At 34.9% G+C, this 26,318-nt stretch overlaps 1 protein-coding gene across 2 annotated transcripts in view; it reads right to left on the bottom strand.

The window, feature by feature from the left end:
- Window positions 1–26,318, bottom strand: part of LOC309480504 (protein sel-1 homolog 3) — a 106,097-nt gene that overhangs the window by 73,394 nt on the left and 6,385 nt on the right. For both annotated transcript variants that reach the window (XM_082145029.1, XM_082145030.1), the window contains 12 exons: window positions 24,294–24,415; window positions 23,935–24,050; window positions 23,759–23,823; window positions 23,220–23,343; window positions 22,965–23,094; window positions 21,820–21,957; window positions 21,528–21,739; window positions 13,088–13,267; window positions 11,162–11,284; window positions 9,789–9,929; window positions 9,554–9,616; window positions 9,291–9,467 (listed from right to left, as the gene is read on the bottom strand). In XM_082145029.1, the coding sequence (XP_082001155.1) occupies window positions 9,291–9,467; window positions 9,554–9,616; window positions 9,789–9,929; window positions 11,162–11,284; window positions 13,088–13,267; window positions 21,528–21,739; window positions 21,820–21,957; window positions 22,965–23,094; window positions 23,220–23,343; window positions 23,759–23,823; window positions 23,935–24,050; window positions 24,294–24,415 (1,591 nt within the window). The remainder of the gene's footprint in view (window positions 1–9,290; window positions 9,468–9,553; window positions 9,617–9,788; window positions 9,930–11,161; window positions 11,285–13,087; window positions 13,268–21,527; window positions 21,740–21,819; window positions 21,958–22,964; window positions 23,095–23,219; window positions 23,344–23,758; window positions 23,824–23,934; window positions 24,051–24,293; window positions 24,416–26,318) is intronic.

Below are 26,318 nucleotides of genomic sequence, written 5' to 3'. Positions count from 1 at the left end.
TTTTGGGTATTTTTTCAAACTTCACAGCAACTTTTATTTTTTGTCGTTTTTCAAACATGACATAAACTCTTTTTTTGTCTTTTTTGATACCTGACAGCAACTTTTTTTGGTATTTTTTCAAACTTCACAGCAACTTTAATTTTTTGTCGTTTTTCAAACATGACAGAAACTCTTATTTTGTCATTTTTGATACCTGACAGCAAATTTTTTTGGTATTTTTTCAAACTTCACAGCAACTTTTATTTTTTGTCGTTTTTCAAACATGACATAAACTCTTTTTTTGTCTTTTTTGATACCTGACAGCAACTTTTTTTGGTATTTTTTCAAACTTCACAGCAACTTTTATTTTTTGTCGTTTTTCAAACATGACAGAAACTCTTATTTTGTCATTTTTGATACCTGACAGCAACTTTTTTTGGTATTTTTTCAAACTTCACAGCAACTTTTTTTTTTTTGTCATTTTTCAAACATGACAGAAACTCTTATTTTGTCTTTTTTGATACCTGACAGCAACTTTTTTTGGTATTTTTTCAAACTTCACAGCAACTTTTATTTTTTGTCATTTTTCAAACATGACAGAAACTCTTTTTTTGTCTTTTTTGATACCTGACAGCAACTTTTTTTGGTATTTTTTCAAACTTCACAGCAACTTTTTTTTTTGTCATTTTTCAAACATGACAGAAACTCTTATTTTGTCATTTTTCAAACTTCACAGCAACTTTTTTTTTTGTCATTTTTCAAACATGACAGAAACTCTTATTTTGTCATTTTTGATACCTGACAGCAACTTTTTTTGGTATTTTTTCAAACTTCACAGCAACTTTTTTTTTTTGTCATTTTTCAAACATGACAGAAACTCTTATTTTGTCATTTTTGATACCTGACAGCAACTTTTTTTGGTATTTTTTCAAACTTCACAGCAACTTTTTTTTTTTGTCATTTTTCAAACATGACAGAAACTCTTTTTTTGTCTTTTCTGATACCTGACAGCAACTTTTTTTGGTATTTTTTCAAACTTCACAGCAACTTTTATTTTTTGTCGTTTTTCAAACATGACAGAAACTCTTTTTTTGTATTTTTTGATACCTGACAGCAACTTTTTTTGGTATTTTTTCAAACTTCACAGCAACTTTTATTTTTTGTCGTTTTTCAAACATGACAGAAACTCTTATTTTGTCATTTTTGATACCTGACAGCAACTTTTTTTGGTATTTTTTCAAACTTCACAGCAACTTTTATTTTTTGTCGTTTTTCAAACATGACAGAAACTCTTATTTTGTCATTTTTGATACCTGACAGCAACTTTTTTTGGTATTTTTTCAAACTTCACAGCAACTTTTTTTTTTATCATTTTTCAAACATGACAGAAACTCTTTTTTTGTCTTTTTTTGATACCTGACAGCAACTTTTTTTGGTATTTTTTCAAACTTCACAGCAACTTTTTTTTTTTCGTTTTTCAAATATGACAGAAACTATTTTTTTGTCATTTTTGATACCTGACAGCAACTTTTTTTGGTATTTTTTCAAACTTCACAGCAACTTTTATTTTTTGTCGTTTTTCAAACATGACAGAAACTCTTATTTTGTCATTTTTGATACCTGACAGCAACTTTTTTTGGTATTTTTTCAAACTTCACAGCAACTTTTATTTTTTGTCGTTTTTCAAACATGACAGAAACTCTTATTTTGTCATTTTTGATACCTGACAGCAACTTTTTTTGGTATTTTTTCAAACTTCACAGCAACTTTTATTTTTTGTCATTTTTCAAACATGACAGAAACTCTTTTTTTGTCTTTTTTGATACCTGACAGCAACTTTTTTTGGTATTTTTTCAAACTTCACAGCAACTTTTTTTTTGTGTCATTTTTCAAACATGACAGAAACTCTTATTTTGTCATTTTTCAAACTTCACAGCAACTTTTTTTTTTGTCATTTTTCAAACATGACAGAAACTCTTATTTTGTCATTTTTGATACCTGACAGCAACTTTTTTTGGTATTTTTTCAAACTTCACAGCAACTTTTTTTTTTTGTCATTTTTCAAACATGACAGAAACTCTTTTTTTGTCTTTTTTGATACCTGACAGCAACTTTTTTTGGTATTTTTTCAAACTTCACAGCAACTTTTATTTTTTGTCGTTTTTCAAACATGACAGAAACTCTTATTTTGTCATTTTTGATACCTGACAGCAACTTTTTTTTTGGTATTTTTTCAAACTTCACAGCAACTTTTTTTCTTGTCGTTTTTCAAACATGACAGAAACTCTTATTTTGTCATTTTTGATACCTGACAGCAACAATTTTTGGTATTTTTTCAAACTTCACAGCAACTTTTTTTTTTTGTCGTTTTTCAAACATGACAGAAACTCTTTTTTTGACTTTTTTGATACCTGATAGCAACTTTTTTTTGGTATTTTTTCAAACTTCACAGCAACTTTTTTTTTTTTTTGTCGTTTTTCAAACTTGACAGAAACTCTTTTTTGGTCATTTTTCAAACTTGACAGAAACTCTTTTTTTGTCATTTTTCAAACATGACAGAAACTCTTTTTTGGTCATTTTTCAAACTTGACAGAAACTCTTTTTTTGTCATTTTTCAAACTTGACAGAAACTCTTTTTTTGTCATTTTTCAAACATGACAGAAACTCTTTTTTTGGTCATTTTTCAAACTTGACAGAAACTCTTTTTTGGTCATTTTTCAAACTTGACAGAAACTCTTTTTTTGTCGTTTTTCAAACTTGACAGAAACCCTTTTTTGGTCATTTTTCAAACTTGACAGAAACTCTTTTTTGGTCATTTTTCAAACTTGACAGAAACTCTTTTTTGGTCATTTTTCAAACTTGACAGAAACTCTTTTTTGGTCATTTTTCAAACTTGACAGAAACTCTTTTTTTGTCGTTTTTCAAACTTGACAGAAACTCTTTTTTTGTCATTTTTCAAACATGACAGAAACTCTTTTTTTTATCATTTTTGATACCTGACAGCAACTTTTTTTTTGGTCATTTTTCAAACTTCACAGCAACTTTTTTTTGGTCATTTTTCAAACTTGACAAACTTTTTTTTGGGTCATTTTTCAAACATAACAAACTCTTTTTTTGTCATTTTTGATACCTGACAGCAACTTTTTTACGTATTTTTTCAAACTTCACAGCAACTTTTATTTTGGTCATTTTTCAAACTTGACAGCAACTTTTTTTTTGTCATTCATCAAACGTGACAGCAATTTTTTTTGTGTCATTTTTCAAACTTCACAGCAACTTTTATTTTTTGTCGTTTTTCAAACATGACAGAAACTCTTTTTTTGTATTTTTTGATACCTGACAGCAACTTTTTTTGGTATTTTTTCAAACTTCACAGCAACTTTTATTTTTTGTCGTTTTTCAAACATGACAGAAACTCTTATTTTGTCATTTTTGATACCTGACAGCAACTTTTTTTGGTATTTTTTCAAACTTCACAGCAACTTTTTTTTTTTTGTCATTTTTCAAACATGACAGAAACTCTTATTTTGTCTTTTTTGATACCTGACAGCAACTTTTTTTGGTATTTTTTCAAACTTCACAGCAACTTTTTTTTGGTCATTTTTCAAACGTGACAAACTTTTTTTTTGGTCATTTTTCAAACATAACAAACTCTTTTTTTGTCATTTTTGATACCTGACAGCAACTTTTTTACGTATTTTTTCAAACTTCACAGCAACTTTTATTTTGGTCATTTTTCAAACTTGACAGCAACTTTTTTTTTGTCATTCATCAAACGTGACAGCAATTTTTTTTGTGTCATTTTTCAAACTTCACAGCAACTTTTATTTTTTGTCGTTTTTCAAACATGACAGAAACTCTTTTTTTGTATTTTTTGATACCTGACAGCAACTTTTTTTGGTATTTTTTCAAACTTCACAGCAACTTTTATTTTTTGTCGTTTTTCAAACATGACAGAAACTCTTATTTTGTCATTTTTGATACCTGACAGCAACTTTTTTTGGTATTTTTTCAAACTTCACAGCAACTTTTATTTTTTGTCGTTTTTCAAACATGACAGAAACTCTTATTTTGTCATTTTTGATACCTGACAGCAACTTTTTTTGGTATTTTTTCAAACTTCACAGCAACTTTTTTTTTTTTTGTCATTTTTCAAACATGACAGAAACTCTTATTTTGTCTTTTTTGATACCTGACAGCAACTTTTTTTGGTATTTTTTCAAACTTCACAGCAACTTTTATTTTTTGTCATTTTTCAAACATGACAGAAACTCTTTTTTTGTCTTTTTTGATACCTGACAGCAACTTTTTTTGGTATTTTTTCAAACTTCACAGCAACTTTTTTTTTTGTCATTTTTCAAACATGACAGAAACTCTTATTTTGTCATTTTTCAAACTTCACAGCAACTTTTTTTTTTTGTCATTTTTCAAACATGACAGAAACTCTTATTTTGTCATTTTTGATACCTGACAGCAACTTTTTTTGGTATTTTTTCAAACTTCACAGCAACTTTTTTTTTTTGTCATTTTTCAAACATGACAGAAACTCTTATTTTGTCATTTTTGATACCTGACAGCAACTTTTTTTGGTATTTTTTCAAACTTCACAGCAACTTTTTTTTTTTGTCATTTTTCAAACATGACAGAAACTCTTTTTTTGTCTTTTCTGATACCTGACAGCAACTTATTTTGGTATTTTTTCAAACTTCACAGCAACTTTTATTTTTTGTCGTTTTTCAAACATGACAGAAACTCTTTTTTTGTATTTTTTGATACCTGACAGCAACTTTTTTTGGTATTTTTTCAAACTTCACAGCAACTTTTATTTTTTGTCGTTTTTCAAACATGACAGAAACTCTTATTTTGTCATTTTTGATACCTGACAGCAACTTTTTTTGGTATTTTTTCAAACTTCACAGCAACTTTTATTTTTTGTCGTTTTTCAAACATGACAGAAACTCTTATTTTGTCATTTTTGATACCTGACAGCAACTTTTTTTGGTATTTTTTCAAACTTCACAGCAACTTTTTTTTTTTATCATTTTTCAAACATGACAGAAACTCTTTTTTTGTCTTTTTTTGATACCTGACAGCAACTTTTTTTGGTATTTTTTCAAACTTCACAGCAACTTTTTTTTTTTCGTTTTTCAAATATGACAGAAACTATTTTTTTGTCATTTTTGATACCTGACAGCAACTTTTTTTGGTATTTTTTCAAACTTCACAGCAACTTTTATTTTTTGTCATTTTTCAAACATGACAGAAACTCTTTTTTTGTCTTTTTTGATACCTGACAGCAACTTTTTTTGGTATTTTTTCAAACTTCACAGCAACTTTTTTTTTGTGTCATTTTTCAAACATGACAGAAACTCTTATTTTGTCATTTTTCAAACTTCACAGCAACTTTTTTTTTTGTCATTTTTCAAACATGACAGAAACTCTTATTTTGTCATTTTTGATACCTGACAGCAACTTTTTTTGGTATTTTTTCAAACTTCACAGCAACTTTTTTTTTTTGTCATTTTTCAAACATGACAGAAACTCTTTTTTTGTATTTTTTGATACCTGACAGCAACTTTTTTTGGTATTTTTTCAAACTTCACAGCAACTTTTATTTTTTGTCGTTTTTCAAACATGACAGAAACTCTTATTTTGTCATTTTTGATACCTGACAGCAACTTTTTTTTTGGTATTTTTTCAAACTTCACAGCAACTTTTTTTCTTGTCGTTTTTCAAACATGACAGAAACTCTTATTTTGTCATTTTTGATACCTGACAGCAACAATTTTTGGTATTTTTTCAAACTTCACAGCAACTTTTTTTTTTTGTCGTTTTTCAAACATGACAGAAACTCTTTTTTTGTCTTTTTTGATACCTGATAGCAACTTTTTTTTGGTATTTTTTCAAACTTCACAGCAACTTTTTTTTTTTTTGTCGTTTTTCAAACTTGACAGAAACTCTTTTTTGGTCATTTTTCAAACTTGACAGAAACTCTTTTTTTGTCATTTTTCAAACATGACAGAAACTCTTTTTTGGTCATTTTTCAAACTTGACAGAAACTCTTTTTTTGTCATTTTTCAAACTTGACAGAAACTCTTTTTTTGTCATTTTTCAAACATGACAGAAACTCTTTTTTTGGTCATTTTTCAAACTTGACAGAAACTCTTTTTTGGTCATTTTTCAAACTTGACAGAAACTCTTTTTTTGTCGTTTTTCAAACTTGACAGAAACCCTTTTTTGGTCATTTTTCAAACTTGACAGAAACTCTTTTTTGGTCATTTTTCAAACTTGACAGAAACTCTTTTTTGGTCATTTTTCAAACTTGACAGAAACTCTTTTTTGGTCATTTTTCAAACTTGACAGAAACTCTTTTTTTGTCGTTTTTCAAACTTGACAGAAACTCTTTTTTTGTCATTTTTCAAACATGACAGAAACTCTTTTTTTTATCATTTTTGATACCTGACAGCAACTTTTTTTTTGGTCATTTTTCAATCTTGACAGAAACTTTTTTTTTGGACATTTTTCAAACTTGACAAACTTTTTTTTTGTCATTTTTCAAACATGACAGAAACTCTTTTTTTGTCATTTTTGATACCTGACAGCAACTTTTTTACGTATTTTTTCAAACTTCACAGCAACTTTTTTTTGGTCATTTTTCAATCTTGACAGAAACTTTTTTTTTGTCATTTTTCAAACTTCACAGCAACTTTTTTTTTTGTCATTTTTCAAACATGACAGAAACTCTTATTTTGTCATTTTTGATACCTGACAGCAACTTTTTTTGGTATTTTTTCAAACTTCACAGCAACTTTTATTTTTTGTCATTTTTCAAACATGACAGAAACTCTTTTTTTGTCATTTTTGATACCTGACAGCAACTTTTTTACGTATTTTTTCAAACTTCACAGCAACTTTTTTTTGGTCATTTTTCAATCTTGACAGAAACTTTTTTTTTGTCATTTTTCAAACTTCACAGCAACTTTTTTTTTTGTCATTTTTCAAACATGACAGAAACTCTTATTTTGTCATTTTTGATACCTGACAGCAACTTTTTTTGGTATTTTTTCAAACTTCACAGCAACTTTTATTTTTTGTCATTTTTCAAACATGACAGAAACTCTTTTTTTGTCATTTTTGATACCTGACAGCAACTTTTTTACGTATTTTTTCAAACTTCACAGCAACTTTTATTTTGGTCATTTTTCAAACTTGACAGCAACTTTTTTTTTGTCATTCATCAAACGTGACAGCAATTTTTTTTGTGTCATTTTTCAAACTTGACAGCAAATTAAGCGTAAGCGTAAGCGTCAGTTCTGGCAGGCCAGGTAGTCAAGATGCTGCCAGCGCTATTGGCCAACAATACGGTCTCATCAGCTGAGATGCATCAGCTGTTTTGCATCAGCACATCAGCTGTTCAACTCCCCTCTTTGCTAATGGCTACGATAAAAGCACCCTCTTTAAAGGGACAATGTGTAGCTTTTTAGGTATTTTATTATCTAAAAGCTATATTTTTATTCATAAATATGCCCTCAATGGTGTACAAATACCTATGCCAATGTTCAGACTAATCCTCGTAAACGAAGAATTTATTATCTTTATATACATGGGACGGGTAAGTCCACGGAGGCTTCCATGTAGTTCCGCCATCTTGAAAAACTATAATAGCAGAGAGGGACAAAAAGTACTAGGCCAACGCGTTTCCACAACGCGTTTCGTTCAGAGCCAGCGTCACGTGACTGAAGCCAGCAGAAGCGGAGGAGCAGAGCAGTGAGAGGCGCTTGTCACTGCCGCGGCAAGTTTAAAAGGCTGCACTGCACGGTTATTTATACACCGTTCATTCATACATACATATGAGTCACAGGATAAGGAGTCCTCGTCGTCGAAAAAGTCCAAAATAGATCGTAAAAGGAAACGTGACCGGAGATTACAAAAACAAGGGTTACTGTCAGGATAGCTAATGCAGGAGAAAGCTTTCAAAAGAGACCCTGAAGTTGCCTGCTTTCTTCTCGACAGGTAAGTCAATGTTACGGTCTTAATTACAAGCTTTTTTTTCATTGCTTGGTTGTGTACTTTATTATATAGACAGTCGAACATTTATAGTTAAAAGTTAAACAGGCTCTTTGATGAATAGCTAGCAGCTATTGAGTAAAGTAACGTTAGAGAAGGCTCTGATGATGATGATATCTAACAATGCACATACTTCAAAAAATATAACGAGTAAAGAAGGCATTACTACTAATTACCATAGTTAATGTTTTTGACAGTCAGTAGTTCATACTGTAACATTCTTTTTTTCGTTGTTTCAAGTTTCAGTTTGTTTTAAATAACAAACATGTTCACCAAGAAAAACTCGAAGTGCTATTATAAGACATCCTGTCATAGCTTTTAGGTACATAACGGCTACCGTAGATGCAACGCGCATTTGAAAAAGTGAGGCGCTGGAGAGCATTATTCGTTTGAATGCAAAATACAATTTCACCACTAGATGGGAGAAATTCCTACACAATGTCCCTTTAAACAGATTCAGTTCGCTCCTAACTGCTGATGCTAGCTTCTTTGCAGCCCGCCACCTCCCCAGCTCCTCCTTGTCGTGTATAACGTGGCATTTGCTTTTCTGTCATCGTTGCTGCTCTGTTCATAGGGGGAATAGTTCAGCTCTCCCAGTCCTAAACTGTGTGAGCGTTCCCTATGCTGCTGCTGTCCTCTGACTCTCTGCTATTTCATGGTGCTCATGAAAGGTCAGAGGACTCCCTGAAGAGCCATACCGCCAAAAAATTTATTCCGAATTTATCAACTTGATTTGCAATTTATTCAATAAAAATGTCCTAAATCATTTTTATTGTCATGTGTGTTCTTGACTTAATGGACCTGACAGAACTTTTATTTTGTCATTTTTCAAAGTGACAACAACTTTTTTTTTGTCATTTTTCAAACTTGACCGCAACTTTTTTTGTCATTTTTCAAACGTGACAGCAACTTTTTTGAAAAAATAAATAAATAAATTTGACCACTTCTTTGTCATTTTTTAAACGGAATAAACTTCACCAACTTTTTTTTCTTTTTTTTTTTTTCATTTCCCAAATTTGACAGCACCTTTTTTTGTCATTTTTTGAGAAGGTTACAGAGATCTTTTAAAGAATCTGTAACCTTCTCGAAAAATGACAAAAAAAATGTTGTCCTGTGAAAAACACCTGTGTGTTTTTCCACAGAAAAACACAGGTTTGGAACATCATGAGGGTGAGAAAATTCTGACATTATTATTTGTTTTCACTTCAAACTATCCATTGAAGGTTAAATGTGCAGCCTCTGACCTCATTTCTCTCTTGTTTGTCAGGACTGGCACCATTTAACTGGTAGAGTCCCACATTGAAGAGCCCATCACGACTGCCGTTCTGAGCCGCCAACTCAAAATATCGAATGGCTTTTCTTCTGTTCTTTACTATGGTACTGTAGTACCATCCAAGTCCATTCAGAGCTTCTACAGAACCCTGAAAAAAACACACATGGCCCATTATAGAAATCCCAACACTTCCACACACAACCACATGCGCGCTGGTTTTGTATGTGCAATCACCATGTCAGCAGCTTTCTCCAGAAGCTTGAGGCCAAGCGTTCGGTTCTTCTTCACTCCTGTGCCCTATTCAAGCACAAACAATTGAAAGAATCTTCAGATACACACCATTTTACATATATTTTCCTAATCTTGTGTCAGGAGTTTATATTTATACAAAACAAGTGTGTATGTGCTTTTTACAATGCAAATGCTTGAAGATACGGCTCAAGAGATTTCCATGTAGCCCGTGGATTACCTTCAGGATGAGAATGGCGTAGTCGTACATGGCCGCGGGATCCACCATCTGCAGGGCGCTCTTGGCGTACCACATGGCCGCTGTCCGAATGTTTTTTTCCACCCCATTACTGCCCCAAAGAAGCATCCTGGCCAAAGATTTCTACAAGAAACACCAGCCCACAACGCTTTTACAGCAGCTGAGAATCTCAAACCAAGTAACTAAAGGCCCCTCGTAAAGTCCATGAAAAACTCTTATTTTATAAAAACTATGCATTTGTGTATTTATTCATTCATTCCTTTAAAACTGAACCTAAATTAAAAAATAAAGTTTCTTAAAAATGCAAATATTTAGTTCTGGACCCTGGGCCAGATTCACAAAAATCTTCTAATCTTTAAGTTCTTAAATATAAATGCGTAAGACAAAGCCGTTCGTAAATTCTTGACAAGTTCATAAATATTTATCTTTAAAATATTTTCTAAAGAATAAAATGACAGGCTTTATCTTTAGTGATTTAAATAAAAATGTTGTTTGGTTATCCTAACTTAAAAATGATTTTGAAAAACAATCTTTTCAAGAATTCAAAATCTTCTTAAGTTGGGAAATAAGCAGAAAATGGCAATTAAGAATAATTTAATTCTTAAGAATGTTTAGTGAATCTGGCTTCAGTTCTCCGGCACATCCTGATGTTCTGAATGACTAGAACTGAAGTCAATAGGGGTATAACAATAATATATCGTGTCCCAATATATCACAATACAAAAATACAACAATATGTATGGTGGATAGTGACAATATGTATTGTGTATTTCACCCAAAATAAAAATGTCTGTGTGTGGAAAAAATTCATGTTTACAGAGTTTCAGTATCAGTACTACATTAACCTACTATATATACTGTTAAATATAATGTATAATAATGCAATGGGGGAATATTTGTGGGTCCTGATAATGCCACATGTCTTATGTTACCAGTAAAAAGTGGCCTACATTATTTTAAATATATCTAGTCAGTGAAAGAGTGCAAGCACATTCGTCTTAAATAATTCTGTATTTTCAGCTTCAGAATAATGAATATTTTTATTCTGGTGTCACCATTGTCCTGTGCATTGGGTTATCAGCACCAAGTCATTCATTCATTCATATTCATTTACACCCACAATGTAAAACCAAATTTACCATTTTAAGAAACAGTAATTTTTTTGTTAACCTTTTACCATATGTCTTGAAGTTTCGCAATAATATCGTATCGTGAGTTCAGTATCGTGATATGTATCGAATCGTGACATGAGGGTATTGTTACATCCCTAGAAGTCAATGTTAAAGGTTACACTTGAGATATACCTAAAGGCAATGAGAGAGCATGTTAAACAGACAAGGGAAAAAAGTGAAGACCTGAGATTCTACATCTCCTCTGCTGGCCTGGTGCTTCAAATACTGCACAATGTCGCCCTGTTCACCCGTTTGGGTATGGAGCTCGTTGTCATTGTTTAAATGAACATGTTCTGTTGGAGTTTGCTGCAGTGAAGAAACGCAAAATAGAAAAACAGACAATATCATTTCCATTCCATTCAGACAATATTTATTTCCCGTCAAACCAGTTTGTTAACATGCAAATCCACGCCCTCAAAACACTGTACAAACCACCGGTTAACCTGATGACACACTATTTACAGTGAGTCTGAATGTGTCTTTGTGTTTACTCAAGTTCATAAAATTCCAATATTTCGTTAACAATCAGCTTAACAAACATCAGCAGTGTCAGTTTTCTAAATGTTTGATTGTGCTCGCTGATAAACAAGAGAGGCACCTGATACTAAGGCACCATTTTATTAGCAAATGAGCCATTGCAAATTGAATTCCCTCAGGTTCTGTAGTCTGTAGAGTCTGCATGATTGGAATTAACCAGGAATTTTCATGACCGAAATAAAATCTAACTTAGTGTCTCATTTAGACAAGCATGTTTAATAAACAGAATTGATGGAATTATAAATATCTTTCTGTTAGAAATTCCATATTTGTATTGCTGTATTGTATTGTATTTGCTATATTTATACGGTTTTGAATTTTTTTATATATTTTTAAACAGTTTTTTTTATTAATTGTCAAAAGCAGTAGCTAGTAAAGATTTCTTGGGGGTTTTATCGTATTTTGACAGCATGGATTAAAGCAGAACTCGGCAACTCTAGCGAACTCTAGTCACTTCTTCGCTGATTTTCCCTTTTGTTGTCGCATGTTTTCCCCACGAGCTCCCCCTACAGCCGTGGGGGGGTGTATATTTCACAACAAGGTCGTAAAAACTCACTTGCGGCGGCCTCCTCCCCCTCTCTACCGCTTCTCATGTGCGTTTGTTTTGATCGGAGCAAGCCAACTGTATCGCGTGGAGCTATGTCTACCGAGGTGGGTCATCTGGTAATACATCATACGTGCGTGTGTGTTTATGTCGAATTGCCGTAAAGCAATTCGTGTTTCGCGCTCGTTCTCGTTCTCGTTCTAGCTTCTCGCTTCTCACGAGACTTCCAATTTCTATCTTGCCGGGACGGTAGTCCCCAAGTTGCAAGGTTGGTTTTCCGCCTGGGAACGCTGGGGGGAGCTGGGAAAGTCACCAATATCACCAGAACAGGTTTTTTAACCATCCAAATGATTTCTAGACAGTTTTATTAAGTTAAAAAAGTTACCAAGTTCTCCTTTAAGCTTGTCATGTAATTAAAAAATTACCTAGTAGAGACCTACTGAGCTTGACATTTTATTATAAGCATATGTAAAAAAACACATAATGAGACATTGTACCTCATTACATCCCAGTCCAAACATCAACATAGTGTCGGCCCAGATCCGGCAGATCTGATCTGGTACATGCATTGAATCCACATGTACCAGATGTGGCCCGGATCTGGGCCGACACCACGTTGCTGTCTGGGAGGACAGTTCAAAATATGAAAATTAATTTTAATTCTGGAATTGAAAAGAGGTATATGCAAGTCATCATCTGTACAAATGCATGTATCTATGCAATTAATGTTTTGGGAAAAAATATCCTATTCTATTATTTTTATGTTTATTCAAATTAATTATCTTCATTTGGGGTTTTTCTCAGCAGATATTGGCAATTTTTGCAATTAATCTGATTAATTAATCATTAAATCATTTAATTAATTTGAAATTACTAGTTTAAAGTAATTCTTCTGAAATATATTATTCAAATAATTAGAGTCGATATAATAATATATAATATCACTAATGTTCTATACCTATTGACTCAATAAGTCAATTGAGAATATGTATGCATTACCAATCTCTGTATATAAATGTGTAACTCACCCAAGAGTCTTGCACTTTATCTTGGTCAGTGCTGGTCTGTTTGCCAATGTTGGCGTAGTAGCCATATGCTGTGTTCTGGTCTTTGGGGAAACCGTCAAGTCCCTCCATGTGCTTGTATCCCAAATGCATCAGAGCGAGTCGGTCATCAGAGACCCCGCCTATCAAACTATAAACATGACCCTGAGAAAGAGATCACCATCAAACTTTAACACAATATTGCTGTACCAAACAAAATTTGTATCTGGCGTTTCTCTTGTCGCTTTTTTTACTACTTTAGTCAACATAAAATGAAAAAGAATGCTACACTGACTGCAACAGTAGCCTAAAACAATGCCTAAAAGGCTATTTGGTTAAAGGGTAACTCTCGCCAAAATTGAACCTAGGCACTTTTTGTTAATCAAGCTTTTTGTTAGTCAAACTTTCGTGTAAAAGCATAATTAGAATGGAAACGCCGCTTTTAAGATTGACCGTCGTTTTAGGTCAAAATGCCTTGCTTTTGAATGGTCGTACAAAACCTTTCTTTTTAGTAAACTCTGTGAACACAAACAATGTAGTAAATGCTCATGTGTAGAGCCACTGGTGTTTCTTCGAGCAAAGTTTCATGTTGTGTCGAGCTTTCTTAGTGTTTTAAAAATAGTGATTTTGATGCTATCATACCGGTAGCACTCCCATTCACAAGGCATTCTGACCTAAAATGAAAATACAGTCAATCTAAAAAGTGGCGTTTCCATTCTAATTATGCTTTTACACGAAAGTTTGACTCGGATAGATTAACAAGAGCCTAGGTTAAATTTTGGCGGGAGTTACCCTTTAATGGTTACCATTATCCGATAGCCTGCTTGGCCTAGGTGATGTCAACCAAAGAGAAAGGTGTTTTAAAGCAGTTATTCATTAGTTAAGCAAGCTATTGTATTTTGATTAAAGTTCATTAAGGCAAACAGGTAAAATTACTTTTACTTTTATTTATTTTCAACAGTCCCCTTTAAACATTCAACTAACTATAGATAACTTTGCAACTGTGTGTCAACTAACTCTCATTAAAGTATTAGTAGACTGTGCTTAATATCTGCTAAATCTTTATTTCGATAGTCCACTTTAGACATTCTACTGACTATAAGTAACTGTAACTCCGTGTCAACTCTCAGTCATTAGAGTATTAGTAGACTGTGCTTAATATCTGCTAACTCTTTATTGTGATGCTCCTCAACAGACATTCTACTGACTATAGGTAACTTTACAACTACGTCAACTTATTCTACTAACCCGAGTCCTAACAGTCTACTAATACTCTAATGAGAGTCTAATAAAGTGCAACATGTAAACATTTTTGATTTGAAAAAAATGTGCACTGATGAATCATTCACTATAAGACCACAAATGTACACTATTAGAAAAAAAGGTTCAATTGGGCTCTATATAGAACCCTAGGGATCTTGAGTCAATTTTAAAGAAGTCTTTATGCCACAACGGTTCTATATAAGGAGAAATGTCTTACATGATTGCATAATACATGCATGTTTATTGTGTTTAAAAAAAAAAAAATCTCGTTAGGGACCGTTATGGAAGGGGCCACCGGAGGAAAATAGGGGAGGGTCATGTCTTTTTATTCTTTGTTGAGGGGAGGGTCATTCAACTTTTTTTAGTCTAGGGGGAGGGTCCAACTTTTATATACATGAAAACAGCAACATTTCAAAGTGGCTTGTTTGGTGATATTTTTTTCCATTTAGCTCCATGTTGATCTCGCGTTATCAGCCCCCCTTCGATATCAGATGGGTCTGACCCAACAAAAATCCAGTTTGGCGCTGTTTGACAGTGCGCGCGCACTTCAGTTCGCACTTAGAAAAAATGCATCATGTCAGAACAGAATGCCAATGAAATGTTTACCCGGCAAAGCTTTAAAGCACGAGCAAATAATGAACTTTTGTGATTGTGAATAAGTGCACAGTGTCCTGTGAGTGTAACTCTACCACTGCATTAACATGTGATGTGAACGTCGAGTTTTACAGTATTGGGACTGAGGCGCCAGAACTGCTGATGATAGAATGTGCGCTGTAGCGCGATACTACCATATTTTAGTTCCATTCTTATTTTGTTTCCACGATGTGTAAGATGTAGGGCTACCACATCTTTAAATTACTATTAGTATTATTTAAGTTAACATTAGGGATGCACCGATTGGGAAATTCTGGGCCGATACACTCAAAAAAATGCTGGGTTGTTTCTGTAAACATATTGTTGGGTTGATTGTGCTGGGTCAAAATGTTGGGTTGTTTGGGGTACTGTAAACACATTATTGGGTTGTTCATGCTGGGTCAAATGAGTTGTAAGGGGGTTATTCACAAATAAACAGCTGGTTGGGTTATTTTGACCCAGCAACTGGTTTATTCTTTGGAACTTTCTGGATCTTCACTTCAGACTGGAGGAGCGCCACTCGGAGCAGGCAGTGTTTTATGGTAAGTTAATATTAATGTTTACCTATATTTAAAAAAAGTTGTGGTAACAGCAAGCTAATGTCACTGTTCAACATACAGTCTTTGATATGGAAGTGTATGGGGTAACGTATTTATTCTGTGAAACGTAAATAGCCACAGCTTGCCGGTTAGATTTTTTTACAAAATGCCGCATCGTTAAATCCTTAATTGTAAACCAGCTAGGCCTATCAGCAGCCTTTTTGAAATATGCCGTTTAAATAGTAAATTCATCACGTAATTATCGTATTCATTGTGGACGTTGTGTATTTAAAAGTGAGGAAAGCGTTTTGAATGAAATCAGTAAGCGCAGTATGTTTTTAGTCCCTCACAGGGCTCGCACGCAAAATCTGCGGGAAATTAGTCTCGAGGCTAATGTAACGTTTGTGTGTGGAAAGTCTGCTGGCATATTGTAGAAATACTCGCAAGAAGAAGCGACTGGGGTAAGTTCCAGTATAGTCTCCTCCTGCGTGTGTCTTCTGTAATGTCTCTGTCGGAACCAGGATTGTTCCGAAAAAAATTAACTGAGGAATAACATCACAGTATAGAGCTACGCGCCGTCACATTCTGGTTAGTAGTGTAACGGAATTACCGCCTGGAATATTGTCAAATTGACAGGCGCCAGTTTTGAGAAGAAAATTATTAAGAATGATCGTCAATAGGCCTATTTAAAACTTTAAAAATGTAGACTTACATTATACCCTACCATGCATGTCATCTTTCATTTTATTGTGTAACATTATCTAAGCGTGGCGATCATCAGCGCTGCCAGTCAGGAGATTAACGAGCAGCTTTGCTGGTTTGTGAGTTTTAATGTTAAAGACACTATCAACATTACAGTAATATTTTGACTTTTATTGCCTAAATGTTGACAATATTAGTCCAAAGTACTCTTTTATTACTATAATTCAGTTTGCAAATACTGAATTTAAATAGACATTTTGTTTGTTTGCCACATTTAGTCATATTTGGTAATAATATATTATACTTCCACAAAAAAAGCTTAACTTGCATGTTAGTTATATTGCAACACTCTAATTGATTGTGTGTAATCAACAGGTGGGGACCAACATGGTTGAATATTCACAAAATGGGATGACTGGAGCATTGCTGCATATTCTGTGCCTCAAGGATGAGACGAGGGGGACATGTCAGACCTTTGCCATTGTTCCAGGCCACACCATTGAGACTGAGTTTCAAAGCAATTTTTTTTATTTTGATGTTCAATACACAAAGCAGTGTTTCCCCGCCTGGGAGTTTCTCCAGCATGCCTTGTTTCAAATTAATGGAAAAGAGTCCTCCTCTGTAAAATTTGAGGACAACAGTTGTTTTTTCAGGCCCACGTGATATTTAGTCGCATTTTAAATGTTTGTTGCTGTTCTTAATAAATCAACATATCTTAATAATTGAAATCGTAATCGTATAAGTTCAAATGAGTTGCTTAATGACTTTTAAAGGTGCATTGTGTAATATTTACGAGGATCTGTTGACAGAAATGCAATATCATATACATAACTATGCTTTCAGTGGTGTATAAAGACCTTACTTAATGAACATTATGTTTTTATTACCTTAGAAGTATATACATTGTATAATTGTAATAATTGTATACAAAAAAATTATTAAAGACATGTATTAAATGTTTTTTTTAAATAATTAAACGAGATTTAAATCAAATTTACAGTGGCCTCTCTGGTTTATTGTATTACAGAGACAATCATTATTTTACATTCGTAATATAACAAATATTTGTTACTAATTTTATTAAGGCAATGAGACATGAAATAACCCAGCATATAAGTAGGACTTAACCCAGCAAGAGGGTTAATTCCACCCACTGGTTGGGTCAAATGAATGACCCAGAAATATGGGTTAAATGGTAAAACCCAGCACTTGGGTCAAACCAACCCAGCGCGTGTTCTGTCCAATAGTGACCCAGCGGTGTGGTTAAGGTTGGGTTATTTTTTAACCCAGCAGTTTTTAGAGTGTACCGATACCGATGTTTAACATAACAACTTGGCCGATGGCCGATGCCGATGCCGATGTTTTTTCTTTTTGTTATTTATTCCTTCTTTTGTGCCACGGAAACATACAAGTCTTTCGGCTCTTGATCCTAGAATGAGCACAAATTCAATCAGACCAATTTATGAAACAAAAAAAACCTTTAATGTCACTTTCTGGTTGACAGTTATAACCTTATTTATAAGTTCTTTTTCAGTTGTTATGAAGAGCAATATGAGAGAGAAATTTGGTAATCATTGTCTGACCCAACAAAAAAAACATTATAATATTCATTTTATTTTTCGTGTTCGCATTTATGAGGGAAAAAACACGGGTGAATGTTCATACCAAAATATTAAATTTTAAGCGCGCACGCGCTCTTCTGCGAGAGAGAGAGAGAGAGAGAGAGAGAGAGAGAGAGAGAGAGAGAGAGAGAGAGCCCCGACCGCGCGCGCGCTCTCACTCACTATTCAGAGCGGTCAAGCTTCCCCGTACTTTTTGACAAGAGTCCTTGACAGGGAGGCCAGAGTTTCTTTGCAGCTCAAGTCGGCGGCGGTGTGTACAGTTAACGCTCTATCTGTTGACGGCGCTGAGGGAAAAGCTCCCGCCACTGGAAGAAGCAGTCGCCGCCCATTTGTGTCCTCCTGCGCACCCATCAAAGCCGTGCAGAACGTCTTCAGCACTCGCGGATCGTGCATACTCCGCCGCTTCTTCTGCTACACACCATGGTCGTTCTTTTCTCGAGAAAAGGAGTTTTCTCATAGAAAATAAATAAATAAATGCGTCATTGTACCCAGCACTTCTGAAAATGCACTTCCGAATGCGTCTCTGTCCCCAGCATATCAAACCAAACTGACGCCCATGTGACATCGGCGAATGTCATTTTTATTTCCCGATGGCCGATGGCAGTTAACGAGGCAAATATCGGCCGTTACCGATGTTCAGCCGATGCATCGGTGCATCCCTAGTTAACATAATAAAATACGTAGACCTACACCACAAAAACTAGTTGAGGATAAATTCGTTAAAATTGGGCGATTAACATTTGCAGTCAAAACTTGAAATATAAATTCTCAGAAAATGCATTTAATACCAATATTTTGGAGTCAAGACATTAGAAAAATAAAGGAGTCAAGACATTAGAAAAATATCAGTCTACACATTAAATTTTATATTTAATATGAGGGAAATACACATGTGACGTGACGTGACACAAAAAAATCTTTAACTTTTAGGTGGCAAAATATGTTTTAGTAATTCTTCTATAAATTACACTGTGCAAACCAAAAGATACATACCCACCGGATGAATAAAGATCGGCCTCCACAGAACATAAAATATTATTTTTATTTAATTTTTCGTGTTCGCATTTATGTAAAAAAAAACAACAAAAAAAAACAATGTTACGGGCGTGACAGTTCTCCATTACGGACATGACTGCTCTGAAAGCGACTTTAAAAATTTCACAGAGACCTCAAACAGAAAGCACAAAGCCTTTCTTTAAAGTGAATTTAGTTTTTTTATTAATTGTATCTTAATTTTAATCAATGTTTCATCTGGATTTAATAAATAAGAAGTAAATATTGTAGAAAATAGATAATCACGGAGGCGCGGGCGAGTGAACTGGACTCTTGTCTCATAAATGAACCGAAACTCAGCGTAAGGTATGCTACTTGCCTCACAGACCTGAGAAATATATAGAAAGCTTGAAATGTCTACTTTTAAACAGAACAATTCAAAACGAAGGAAAACAGACTGCTTTCTGCTTATGAAATGTGCATTTCTCTCTGGCACGTTCTGAGAAGATCGCGACGCATCGTCAACTTCATCTTTGCAGTCGACACAGAAAACACTTGTTTATTAATAAACAATTAAAATATTTCCTTGCTATATTTGACATATTAATAATCATTACTTTTGCTGGTTCTTTGTGACAGCTTTTAGATGCTTTATTGGCAGCCCCACCCACATGTTGAACGAGTCACAAACATCAGCACCGAAAACATGATTTTTTTCAAATCTAAAATCAAAAATCGTGATACGAACCGAATCGTAGGTTTGGTCTATCGTTACAGCCCTAGTAAGATGAGAAAGCAAGAGTTTATGGTTTAAAAAAAACAAGCAAAAAAAAAACAATGGCTATCTGAACATCTTTGCCAAGCGCAAACCAGTACAGAAGTAGGCTAATCAATAAATTATCGGGGAGGGTCATGCCTTTTTTCACAAACATTTTGGAGGGTCATAGAAAAATGTATTGCTGGCGAAGGGAGGGTCATGTCTTTTTTTGACAACAGATCTCAAAACTCCTCCGGTGGCCCCTTAAATAAAAAACGAACAGTCCCTTATAAAGTATGTTTAATTAATAAATTATGCTGCATTCACGCCATGTCGTAGTTACTGTAACGATTCTGAACTGTAAAAAGCCTTTAAGTGCTTGTAGAACTTGTAATTACAACGTGTAAACTCGTAATTGTCTGAGAGCTAAGACTTCTAGCATATGGCTGCTGTACCACCTGACCACTGCAGATTTAAGGTGTGTTCGACTTGAAGCAAAGCTGTGCTGACCGAACGGTGATTGACATCAAAGTACCGTGAGAGCATTTCGAAAGCTTTATTTACGGTAATTACATGGCGTTAGCTTTATCCCATGATTAAAACCCCTTAAAATATCTATATGAAGCACCTGACAGAACCCTTTTAAAGTATATATATATATAAAACCTTTTCTTCTAAAAGGGTAATTATAAAGTAAACAGGGGCATTTTGATTTCATGTTGACTTTAGGATAGAGGTTGCACAGACTAGTCGACTTTAATGCTCTGCCATGACACTTTAAGCTTGACGACGACTAGTCGCTGATGACCTATAGAGGGCGCAACAGGATAAGAAATCTTTGAAGTCCATTTCTACGCTCCGTTTTCAACAGTTAAAATGTCAAACAAATGCATACTCCGAGAGCGCTCCACAATACATGTTTTATTATACCATCTGGATGCTCAGAATTGATCGGGTTAATACACGTTTTAAACAGCTTATTAAATAGCTTAGAAACTGAGAAGTTCTAGCATACATTTCTTAGTAACTAAAACACACAGCTTCATAATTAGTAGAGAGACGCTGCCTGGTATAATTAATTCACATGCAATCGCTCTCTCACTAATGCATACATATAAATGTAATGTTTACTGAGCTGCTTTATCTATTTCTGATTTAGAACGAGTAGAAATCTGTGAGAAATATAACGACCCAAAGACAAAAGAACTGTTAAAATAAGCTGTTATGTTGGAGCAGTGCTGTGTTATATGCCATAGCTGTGCACAAGGCAACCCGCGTTCAAGTCTCAGCTCGAGGTTCAGGCTTATTTAATGACGTCATCAGTGACTAGTCGACTCGACTTTCATCACATAAATGTCACATTAAACACAAAAATTAAGTCGTTAAACCCCTACTTTAGGATGAATTACATTTCCAATGCGTTGCTCTTTTATAATGGGCGCTGAATGCTCAGGTGTTCTCATTAAAGTCCCTTTAAGACAAGTCATTTCAGTCGGCGGCCATCTTTGAAACGCCTCTCGGGCAGCAAGTGCAGCTCCTGTCTCTTTGAATGGGGAAACATCAAATTCTACAAACCTGTTCGCCAAGCTTACGATTAAATTTCATATTTGAAATCACCAATGAAATCTGACAACAGCGGTCTCATACATTTTGTTTCTAAACGCTCGAATCATGACAGAAAACGCCATTTTTCAGGCTGGATCAAGCTAATGCGCAGTGGAAGCGCGTCCGACTGTTTCTATGGGAACCGGAACTTCTAACGGCTGCAGTGATGCGATGACTTCACCAATCGCCGATTGGCTCTTATTTAGAAGGCAGGACTTATTCCGCCATATTGAGCGTTGCACATTTCCCCATTCAAAACAATACGAGTGACGCGTCTTGTGTAATTCTATAGTATTTGTTCTCATCCTCACCTGCTCCAGGTCCACAGGGACGCCCAGGCCAGCCAGGTGAAGGGTCGCGAGCAGGAGAGAGGAGTGCTGGTGACCCCAGCAGAGAGACACCTGAAGCTGCTCAATGAGATCCAGGCCGCCGTCAGATTCCTCGGCTTTACTTATTGTCTTTACCACATACTGGAAAATCACTCGGCTTAGATGTTGCAAATGTCCACCACTGCTCTCCAGACCTGAGGAACAGATGAAGAGACTCTCTACCAAGAGCCATCGGTAGTTCACATTACAACGTCCAGTGTTAAACCCCACCCACCTGTTATGAAGTCCTGGTGTTCTTCTAGAAGCCTCAGGGCGATGTTGAATCTTCTTTGCTGGTCCCACGACCAAGTTTGTGTGCATTCCCTACGACCAAACTTCCTGCCGAGGTCTCCATAATAAGACTCACAAACATCTGATAACCAAAAGCACAAAGTCTTTAGAAACAGTTCACGCAAAAAGAAAACTACTCATCTGCTGTCCACTGTTCATTCACACTGGTGTTCAGTGCTTTTAAAGTGAGCATGAAACAGAAATCGAGTCTTTTCTTTCCTATTTTGACGTATATCCGAGTTAAACGGCTTCAGGAACAAGAACAAATGTAGGACGGGGCTTGATTTTGTCCGTGGGGAATTGATTGGATGGTTGTGGTTTGCTATTGGTGGATCTTATGTGAGTGACAGGTTATAGTCCCGCCCTCATCATCAGAGAAGAGAAGTTGCTGCAAGAGGGAGGGGAAGTTATTTAGAATAAATCTTTTAAGAGAACAATTGTAACTTCCTGGGAAACTGGTGCTAAAATATCAGTAATAAAAATGGAAGTAGCTGCAACTGGGAAAGCCTCTGTAGCTCTTTTTTCCTGCATAGAATATGTAGACGAAACACAGACGCAAGTTTTCTTGCGCTTGGGATGTTTGGGAATGCAATCGTTTGAGGTAATTAATTCTGAAAGGTAATTATACCAAATCATTTTGATGACAAACTTTGGCTCAGGCATTTAAGAATGACTAAAACGAAATTTGAGATGGTGTGCAATTAAAATGGTCCGCCAGTTAGTCCAGTTATCCAATCACATGATCTGTTGAGTCACATGACTTTTTTCATCTAGGTATTTATTCAGTAAATGTGTTTCCATCATAGTTCATGCGCATGTCTTCAAATTGGATCAAAAAAAATATATGTTTTTTATATGCATTTTAAGACTTCATACACATCTTGGCATTTCCATCCAGCAATATTTTATGTGTTAAATGCGCATAAAAATATGTGGATGGAAACATAGCTAGTGTCTAAAACTGTGCACAGATTTGCCAAGATAGCAAAGTCTGTGATTAAATGTCAGAGATTTCAGTATGATCTCAAACATTTCTCATCAGATTCAAAGTCTATCTGATCTATTCTGGTCTCATCCATTTGAACTGACCCGTTGAGACGTCTCGGTTCTGTCTCAGTGCCTCCAGATATTGCTCAGTAACCTGTTGCATTTCCTCACAGTGTCTGTGGAATCTGTCCAGCTCTTTTAGCGTCCGAACAGGGGAGAGGGGGTTTTTCACCTTGAATAGAAATGATATCACGGCATAAGAATGTCTGAATGCATTCTGGATCATGAGATTAATATTGACATAATAAATTGGTTTTGTTATATGCATTTATCCGTTGATAAGAGAGTTGGACTCACCTTTTCTGAGCTTAAGCGATAGTATCTGATTGGTCCAAAATAGCCATGAAACCCCTTCATGTAGTTGCATCCACCCATCACAAAATATCCTGATGTGTCATTAAATTTAATTGGCTGACGAAAACTGAAAAAAAAAAAAAAAAAAAATAATGACTGTGTTTTAACAGACATGAACAACACTATAAAAATGCCTGTAAAAAACTATTAAAAAAACAGTATTAAAAAATAAATTAAATAATAAATGTAGTTAGGGGCATACTTAAATCTAAAGAAAATGTTTCATATGAATTAGTATTATATTAATTATTTAATATTGTATGGAAATACATTGTATTAATATTAATACATTTAATTATTCATAAATTATTAATAATAATAATTCATGCAATTTCTTCTTGGTTACATAACTATTATTTTATATATGTTTTATTATTGAGAAAAAAAATCTTTCAAAAATTGCTTACTGTTTCTAACCTTTGATGGCTATGATAATAAACATTATATATATTTTACAGTGCAGATGAGACTTTATGACTTACTCAAAAAAATGAGTGCTCTCCGACGTCTGTCCTGCTGGTAAGATCTTGGTGACTGTGAGTTTTGCCTGACATATGAAAAAACATCCAAGAGTTCACTTTCTAATACATTCACACCTGAATGATGGTTCATCAGAAGTACAGTGGAATATGACTGCATGTGAATATGGTTGATGTACCTTTGACACCTGAAAGAAGAAGTCCAGACGGATCCAGGTGTGAAGAGGTAACGCTGTGTGTGCTGTAAACGCCTGCTCTTCTCCATCCACCATTTGCACCTGCAGCACTATATTGCCTGAGGATCAAGACATACTGGCACATCACATTTAACGTGTACATGGAAATATGATACATAGTTCAATAAATAACAGCTTAAATTTCAGTCTTTTTCTCATGCACAGTTATTGACTTGTTTTTTTCTTTGATGAAGGTTTTATGAGGGTTTATTTAGTTTTTTAATAACTAAATGACTGTAAATTTGCTTGAGTTGATTTCTCGCATCGATGTCACACGATGGAATGCGCACAGGCTGGCTTACCTGCGTCAGACAGCATAATGAGCGGGCTTCCATACTTCCTGTGTTCATTGACATGTTTGACTATCCCACACACCGACTGGCCGCACCAGCTCAGCAAGTAGAGCCACAATGACAGGGCAGCACTGCAGAGAGGAGATGATGCGAGTTTCAAAAGTAAAGTACCAACACCCAATACAAATTCCAAAATATTTCAAGCATTACAAGATTATCATAAGCATATCAACAGTTGAGCAAGCACACCTGAAGTGCTTACATTGAGCACAATTAATGTTAGGTTTTCTGAGGAAACAAAACTGGCCCATCATTGCAAATCCAATATCAAGGTATTCAGAGTGGTTTCTAGGGCGTTGCTAGGCATTGTGGTTTATAGTGTGTTGCCAGGTTGTTGTTAAGGTGCTCTGGGTGGTTTTTAGAACATTGTTGGGGTGTTGCTAATGTGTTCTGAGTTATAACTGGGTGTTGCTAAGTGGTTGCTACAGTGTTCTTAGTGCTTTCCAGGGCTGCGTTTCCCAAAAGCATCGTAAGCCTAAGTTGATCGTAAAAACGATCGTACGACTGATCTTAATATTATGGTCTGTTTCCCAAAGGCATCGTAGCTTAAGTAGCACTTGAAAATCTTCGTAGATCTACGAGTGCTCTGGAGTAACCGTACATCCCCAAGTGCATCGTAAGAAGACAGATTTATGAGGACACCTGCAGGACAACCGGCAGATTACACCTTTAACTTTATTCAAATGCAATGTGATTATAATATAAGGTTTTGATTGTACTTTATTGTACTCTTTATTACTCTTTTTTGTTGTTGGTTAAATTAATGTATAAATTAAATAATTAAAAAGGTCAGAAAACAAAACAAAAAAAATAGAAATAATTTAATCTAATAATTTTAATCAAAATTAAATGAATGAACAAAAAATAAATAAAAGAGATCCTTTAAATCTGTTAAAAATGACATCTTTGTTTCGCTCTATCTCCTCTAAAAGGACATTCATTTCATCTCTTTTGAAACGTATCTTTTCTTCTTCTTTTTTTTCAGCCATTTTGTCAGTGCCTCCGCCTGTAGGTGCTTTATATAGACTTGTCTTGATTGCTTATCCACAACAGATGACAATTATTAGGTTAAACGTTCAGAATACGATTCCATATAAGGTTATATTTCAGCACTTCGCGAATGGACAGCGACTCTTAAGTAGCACGTAGAGCGCGTTCTCGCGCGTTCATGTTAAGTGCATTTTTGGGAAACGCTCGTGGAATTGCTGCGAGCGTTCGTAACCTTGCACGTAGAAAGCGCTCTTAAGAGCTAAGATACATCGTTATCGGGAAACCCGGCCCAGGGCATTGCTAGGTTGTTGGTCAAATATTCTGGGTGATGCCAGGTTGTTACTAAGGTCCTCAAAGTCGTTTGAAATTGCTAGGGTGTTGCAAAAGTATTCTGAGTGGTGACTAGGGTGTTGCTAGGCTGTTCTGGGTGATCTCTAGGCCATTGCTAGGGTGTTTGCTAAGGTGTTATGAGGAGTGGCTATGGTGTTGCTATAGACAGTGTACGCAAAGACATTTCTAGGGTGTTGGTAAGGTATTCTAAGTGGTGACTAGGGTGTTGCTACTAGGCTGTTCTGGGTGGTCTCTAGGCCATTGCTAGGGTGTTTGCTAAGGTGTTATGATTGGCTCATAATCTAAGTGGCATTAATGTTGCTATAGAGCAGCCTTTCTCAAAGTGGGTGCCGCGGCACACTGGGGTGCCCCCTGACTGTGTCAGGGGTGCCGCCAAAAAATTATGTAGGCTAAAAAAATATAAAAAAAATAAAAAATCGGATATTTCATATATAAATATATTTGAATTTACATAAATACATTCTTCTTCTTTTTAACCCTTTCGCACGTGTGATTAGAACGGTCAGTGCATGACGTGATCAACTGCTAAATTCAAATGTGACCCTGGACCACAAAACCAGTCACATGGGTACATTTTTGGAAATTGAGCTTTATGCATCTCCTTAAAGCTGAATAAATAAGCTTTCCATTGAT

The sequence above is a fragment of the Leuciscus leuciscus genome, assembly GCF_965113295.1.
Source record: "Leuciscus leuciscus genome assembly, chromosome: 18".
Classification (NCBI taxonomy): domain Eukaryota; kingdom Metazoa; phylum Chordata; class Actinopteri; order Cypriniformes; family Leuciscidae; genus Leuciscus; species Leuciscus leuciscus.
Note: the sequence above shows the minus strand (reverse complement) of the source record. Positions and strands in the feature narration are given on the sequence as shown.